The 7550-nt window shown below is 46.6% G+C and overlaps 1 protein-coding gene across 1 annotated transcript in view; it reads left to right on the top strand.

Moving 5' to 3' along the window:
* Positions 1-2080: 2080 nt before the first annotated feature.
* Positions 2081-7550, top strand: part of IGDCC3 (immunoglobulin superfamily DCC subclass member 3) — a 194830-nt gene continuing 189360 nt past the window's right edge. Inside the window, exon 1 of the mRNA XM_068272436.1 lies at positions 2081-2406. Within this exon, the coding sequence (XP_068128537.1) occupies positions 2343-2406 (64 nt within the window). The 5' untranslated portion in view covers positions 2081-2342. The remainder of the gene's footprint in view (positions 2407-7550) is intronic.

Genomic DNA, 7550 nt, shown 5'->3' with positions numbered 1-7550 from the left:
GATTGCCACACAGGAATAATCTCTGATTATTGCACCGCTGAAACGTTGCTGGCATGCTCCGGTCCACGAGGCACAGGTACTCTGCACACCATGTTGCATGGGATGGGGGCATGGACACAGCTGGGAGCCAGCTGGCAAGAGCAGGATCACTAGTGCACAATCCTTACACTCCAATATCAGTAACAAAACCTGCGCCACCATCTGCAACACTGACTCGCATATAAGCCGAGGGGGTAACTTTTCAGCACATTTTTGTGCTGAAAATTAGGCTTATACGTGAGTATATAAGGTAGCTTATTATGTAATAGGGTATGGATAATGGTGCAGGTCACTGTACCCAGGATGTCATTTGTCACAGAGCTGTGGGTGCTCCTGCATATTCCATATCAAGTCCTCCACAATGAAAAAACACTTGGTAGTCATGTTTGTAGCCCCGCTCGATAAACAGGAAGTCCACAAAGATGGCGCTGAGGGAAGAAGCAGGAAGTTTAGGCACTACACTTTGGCATACAATTTGAGTGCAAAGTTCTGTGTGGTAATGGATAATACATTTTTACATTGGCTTTCATTGCCTCTGTGGGGATCTGCTCTACAGAAAAAAAAAAGAGGTCAAGTTCGGACTCTGCTCAGTTTTCTGGACCAAATCAAACGGATCTGTTTTTAAGAGCAAGTCAAGGCGGCCAAATTTTTATTGCAAGTGTGAACCGGCCCTGTTTGGCTGCTAGGCAGGGCCGGATTTACCATAAGGCACTGTAGGCACGTGCCTATAGGTGCCTGATGATGAAAAGGCGGCTCATTCCACTCCCCTAGCACCTCCCTCCTTACCTATGCTGAGTCCCAAGCTGAGCATAAATGAGAGGTTGCTCATCCAGCTCACATTCCAGTGATGAGATCTCCCTTCAGTCGGGGGCACCACTAACTACTTAATTCTGAGGGTACCTCTGGTTACCTAATGCCAGGGGACACCTGTAGCTACCTATGATGGGCAAGGGAAGTAAGGGAGAAGTGACAGCTGGGCCAGCCAGCCCACTTGCGGTGGGGTTCGGCAAGGGTTTGTGGGTTCTCAGAGGGCAACATTTAGGGTGCCAGGACATTTGTGCCTATAGGCTCCTATGATGTAAATCCGGGCCTGCTGCTAGGTGTAAAATCAGGATCATTGTGATAGCCCGGAGCTTGTATGAAAAAAATTAGTAAAAGCAGTACTTACATTTTATACCCTTAGAACCTCAGGCACATGAGGTTACATAAACGTGAAGCACAAATACATCTAAATAATATAAATAATAAGCGCAACAACATCCCCCAGCTCATATTTGTTTTTATTATTCTAACGGGACTTCAGAGCAGCAGAACAAAACACTGCCTGGCAAGCAAATCAATAGATACAATTATCAGTACATGTACATAGAAGTACGCCTTGCAGCATCATTTTACATTTCCAATTCAAAAGGACTACAGGGGCCCGAAACCTTGCAGTTAGCTAAACTTTGTATGCACGGCTCCCTGCTTCTCTGGCTTTGGGTCCTTCTTATCCCCCACAGTAGTTTTACATATTTATGTACCTGTAACTCTCTACTAATTTTTAAGACCTCATAGTCCTCTCTCGGTATATAATGCCATACAGTGTGACTGTGCCTTTCTGGATGCACCAGCCAGAGCTCCCCTCCATCCTCTGCACTGACACCCCTCTCTGCTCCCATGTCAGCTGTCATCAGTGGCAGAAGAAGCGTCCCTTTGTTTTCCACGTGCAGCCCTGGAAGAAGAAGAAGTCGCAGCAGCTCCTCCTGGCTGTCATATCAAAGTTAACAAACGCACACATTGTCATTTACACAGCGCTGGTGTCATTATGAATGCTGCACATCATCCTGGATAGGATCTGTCAGATGGGCATGGGAAAGGGAGAGAGGTAAAAGAAAGCTGGGGATCTGACAAGGACCAAGCAAGGGGGGGGGGGGGGGATGTCTCTGGATCCCTCCCCTGAAATCCACACGCCCCTAGTTAAAAAGCGTAGGGATCACTTGCTCAAAAAGTCCATTGGCAGAAAGCACTGGCTGGCTCTTTTGTTCCCCAGAAAGGGCCTCAAGAGAACTGTGTTGAGAGGGAGGAGGTGAGGGGGGACCTGGGAGCTGCTGGTTCAGTGCACACACACACACTCATCACACTCACACGGATGGCAGCGGAGGGGATGCTGGCAAGATTTTGAATCCATGTGCAAAATGAAGCAAACGTGTCCCCAAGTGTCCCAGTGACGAGTGTCTTGTCTGGATCTCTTTGTGCGGCTGCACTGTGCTCTCCCTTGCAGCATTTTGCCTGATTTTTTTGGAACACTATAAAGTAGCACTATGGCTTTTGGAGGCTGCTTCTGGCTCCTCGGATGGTCGCTGGTGCTGATCGCATCCATTCTGGGTAAGTCACACCACTTGCCAATGCACTTGTTTAAATATCCACGCTAGCATCCATCACAGCTCTGTCAGTAGACAGCAGTCTAGCCAGGCATACCTGAGCCACAGAGCTTGCACTCAGTACCTGCAGCAGTCTAGCCAGGCATCACTGAGCCACAGAGCTTGCACTCAGCACCTACAGCAGTTTAGTTAGGCTTCCCTACACCCCTGAGCCACAGAGCTTGCACTCAGCACCTGCAGCAGTCTAGCCATGCTTCCCCACACCCCTGAGCCACAGAGCTTGCAATCAGCACCTGCAGCAGTCTGGCCAGGCTTCCCTACACCCCTGAGCCACAGAGCTTGCAATCAACATCTGCAACATTGTGGTCAGGCTTCCTTACACCCCTGAGCCACAGAGCTTGCATGCAGTACGTGCAGCAGTTTGGCCAGGCTTTACATCCCTGAGCCACAGAGCTTGAAATCAGCACCTGCAACAGTCTGGCCAGGCTTCCTTACACCCCTGAGCCACAGAGCTTGCAATCAGCATCTACATGTCACATGACAAAATTAATGGCGAATAGAGCTACATTATTCTCATTCATTACCCTTTCTCCTATGGAAGCATGTTGGGTACTGTACACCCCTTGCACCTGTAGCCACTGTAATAAATACATGATTGCAACTGATAAACTTTGATGGAGCACGGTCCTGCATAGGCTCAGCTGTCATGTGTGATTGCATTGTGTAGCGATTGCACGTTGTAGCATAGTTGCATGCATGGCACACACACCCACCCACTGTCTGCCTTGAGCAAGTCTTTTCAGAGTAGCCAGTGACGGACCCACCAATGCCACATTGCTCTGCAGCATCTTGCAGTGGAAGCCCCCTCCCTTAAAAAACGACTTGGTGCTCCTTAGTGTTGCGTTGCCATGGAAACCTCATCATAACATCTCTTTGTAGTGTGCCAGTGGATGGGGCAGAGCATTGTCTTCCATCCGGGTGTGTAAGGCTGTCTAGTACTAGAGCACATGGCTGTGTCAACAAGTCTCCCAGCAGCAGGGAATTGTGCCAAAGCGTAATAAATATCCAGAGAAGGGATCCTGCCCGCATGGCTCTGCCTCTTCAACAAAATAATAGCACCAGCGATGATAATAACAACAGATATTAACCCGCACAAAGCCAATAAGCATGCATGCTCAGTGCCATCTGCAAGAGACCAGGATGGCTTGCAATGCTTGCATTATTTGTAGAAGATAATGAGCCTCCTGGGGTATTCATCCCCATTGATCTGTCTGCTTGTAATGAGGGTGGTTGTTCTTTGTACAGAATGATAAGTGATGGGTGCAGCGTGCTTGGATGATGCCATGTGTGTGTATTGTGTGTGTACACATGCTGCACCCTGGCTAATGTATGGGCATGCCATGTGTGTATTATGTATGTACACATGCTGCATGCTCTGTGTGTACTGTGTATGTACATATGCCGCATGCCATGTGTATGTACACTTGCTGCATGCCATGTGTGTATAATGTGTATGTACACATGCTGCACCCTGACTAATGTATAGGCATGCCATGTGTGTATTGTGTATGTACACATGCTGCATGCCCTGTGTGTACTGTGTATGTACACATGCTGCATGCCATGTGTGTATAATGTGTATGTACACATGCTGCACCCTGACTAATGTATAGGCATGCCATGTGTGTATTGTGTATGTACACATGCTGCATGCCCTGTGTGTACTGTGTATGTACACATGCTGCATGCCATGTGTGTATAATGTGTATGTACACATGCTGCACCCTGACTAATGTATAGGCATGCCATGTGTGTACTGTGTATGTACACATGCTGCATGCCATGTGTATGTACACATGCTGCATGCCATGCGTGTAAAATGTGTATGTACACGCGATGCATGCCATGTGTGTGTAATATATAAGTACACATGCTGCATGCCATGTGTATGTACACTTGCTGCATGCCATGTGTGTATAATGTGTATGTACACATGCTGCACCCTGGCTAATGTATGGGCATGCCATGTGTGTGTACTGTGTATGTACACATGCTGCATGTCCTGTGTGTGTACAAACACTGGCTAATGTATAGCCATGCCATGTGTGTTCTGTGTATGTACACATGTTCCATGTTGTGTATGTACTGTATATGTACACATGCTGCATGCCATGTGTGTACAATGTGTATGTACACATGCTGCTTGCCATGTGTATGTACAGTAGATGTACACATGCTGCATACTAGCTAATATATAGGCATGCCATGTGTGTGTAATGTGTATGTACACATGCAGCACACTGGCTAATGTACAGCATGCTACTAAAGAACTCTCTCTATCCCCCCTGCTCAGATATACAAGGTCCCTTTTGTGTGGCAGCATAGTACAATAATCTCAGATAATTGGGATTGTTTTAGATTTCTCCATTAAACGGTAGTTATAATCATTCCCTAATTATGGAGACAGTTGCTACTTCTTCTGATGATAAGGGGCTGTGCGGTTTATTATTGATGCTGACTGACTTGTTGTTATTTTGGGAAATGGTGGCTTTTTGGCTAGGTTATATTGTATTGTGTTAACCCAGAGGCAGCCAAAGCATGGTAACATCTTGATATGAATATGATACAATATTTACTGAGGATCACAGTGTGATGGAAGGTTTGGGAGCAATGCATCACCAGATCTGACGGGCTTGGTACATCCTGATAGGCTGAGCTTCCACGTTGTGAATGGACCTCTGTTATGTTTGACTTGTATTCACAGAGAAATGTGCTCTAGGACAGTTTGTCAGAGGAAGGGTTAAAGAAGCCAGCGCTGAGTTGAATTTAGAAAGCAGTGTCAGATCCACCCTGTCTGCTGCCCCCATCGGACACCTTGTTCATTACAGGAGCACAAAAGCTTTATTCTGCTCATCCAAGCACACCTGCTGGAGGGGCCACTGCATTGGATTCTTGTTGTGATGGATGGTAGCTGGCTGATGACACCCAGAATGTATAGTGAATGGGGGGAGCAGTATGTGCAGCATTGCCCATGTCTGCACAATGCAGAGGGCGTTCCTTCACTGGCTTTCCAAATTTTATGAGATGCTTTAAAACAGGACGGCCCTAATTACAGAGAGGGGGTGAAAAAAAGAGCAATGAGCAAAGTTTAGTATCCCACGGCAACCAATCAGATTTCACGTGTCACTGAACTGATCTGCGTAGACTGGGGGCTTATTGTTTTAGGGGTTGATTCTCACCATTGTGCTTTCCACTGAAGTTTTTGAACGAGTCTCTCACTTTGTTCCAAAAAATAAATTAAAAGGACATTTGACTATTTTGCATTGGAAACATTCCATGAATTAGCGCACAACACTTTGCATGGGAAGAAAGCAATATTTTTGTCTGCCCTAAATGATAGATATCTGCAGTGTACAGACAAAGAAACCTGCCTGCCACTTCTGCTGCAGGCTGCTAGCTTTCCAATACACACCTACACAGAGCAGGCAGAGCAGAATGGGATTTATCAATGCACACAATCATTTCACTCCAGTCAACCCCCCATCAACAAACTCTGTGGATTTTGGAATTAATAGAATAATAAAAAGAAAAAATAGTATGTTAAATTATCAGTATCACTACACAGAAGTTGCATCTATCAATGGAAGGTGACACACCCCCTTGCCAGCTCTACAGGGGCTAATAGGCGGTGAAGTCAGTATTCTGTGTCTCTGCGCTGTCACAGTGCCCTTTCCTGGAGCTCAAAAGAATAGGGTGGAGTGGTCATATTGCCAATAACAGCTGCATTTTTATCTAGTGGTGGACAATGGTTGTGGGCTAAATATGGTTTGAAGGCACAACTATACAGCTTCACACAAACGTTAGCACCTGGTCAATAATGCAGATGTATTGCAATATACATTTTCCTTTTACAAAGTATAAGGAGACAGTAGACTAGAGCCTAATTTATTTACATATATTTTCAGCACAGAGACGTGTCTGCACCCCCAGCCCATTACCCTGCTTATAACTAATGCTACTTTTACTATAAAAGAAAATTAAGATTGGCTTATTCCTTGGTGATCACAGAACCAGTACAAAGGTAGATGCTCCCAGACTGCTTCCAAATCCTGACTCGATACCAGGAACTCAGTAAAGGCTACTGCCTGGCTGAGGAAGGAATATGACAGCAGGATCAGAGTGATGAAGCAGCAGTTTAGATGCTCTGGGGTCAGCTGGATGGAGACTGGGCTAAAGTAAAACAGTTTACCTTTATTTATATGGCACAACCATTTTGAACACAGGAGTATACATTCTAATATAAGATGAGAACTTGTTTAATAAAGAAAGTGCTATTAAAGGTGTAAGTAAAACGTCACTCAGAAGGCAGATCCAGATAACTTGCAAGGCAGTCTAGGCATGTACCCAGAGGCAGGAGGGTGTGCAGGGGCCTACCTGCCATCCCCCCTTGTCTCTGTGTAACTTAAGGCTACTTTCACATCAGGACGTTGCATTTGATGCGACGTTAAGGTCGCACAACATGCCCCTAGCGCAACGCATTGTGCACTATAACTTTGATGTTATAGTGCATTCTTTAGCCCTGCATTTGGTGCGCACAGTGATGGAACGAAAACGGCGCATGCGTTACATAAAAAATAAATAAATTACTGAGCATGTGCAACACAACTAACGCAACAGATTCATTGCTAAACGCACAGCATGCAGCACTTTCTAATAACACCTCACCTTACATTCGGGGTCCCCTGTCCCAGGCTGCGCTAGGTCCCGGGAAACATCCCGCTTTTAGCTGCGAGACGTCCCAGCCTCTGGTCTCTGGCCACCGTACGATTGCATGAACTGGCCAGTGCATAGCCCGCAGCCCCGCTTCAGCCTGCATAGTCTTCTGGCAGGCAGAGCAGGGCTACGGGAAGATGGCGTCCGAAGCCCTGTACTGGAGACTATTTGTGTCTCAAGTACAGGGCTTCGGGCGCCATCTTCCCGTAGCCCTGCTATTCCTCTCAGCGCGGGAGACTGCAGGAGGATCGTCCGGGGAGCCAGAGGCCGGCCGGGAGAGGAGACTTCTGTCAGGTGAGTAAATTCCTTTTTTTGCAGGTGAAATGTTGCCCACATTGCATTATTTTCTGCTGAAATGTTGCCCACATTGCGTTA

Source organism: Hyperolius riggenbachi, chromosome 3 (assembly GCF_040937935.1).
Source record: "Hyperolius riggenbachi isolate aHypRig1 chromosome 3, aHypRig1.pri, whole genome shotgun sequence".
Classification (NCBI taxonomy): Eukaryota; Metazoa; Chordata; class Amphibia; order Anura; family Hyperoliidae; genus Hyperolius; species Hyperolius riggenbachi.
The sequence above is the reverse complement of the archived record's forward strand: the minus strand, read 5'-3'. Positions and strand labels throughout refer to the sequence as shown.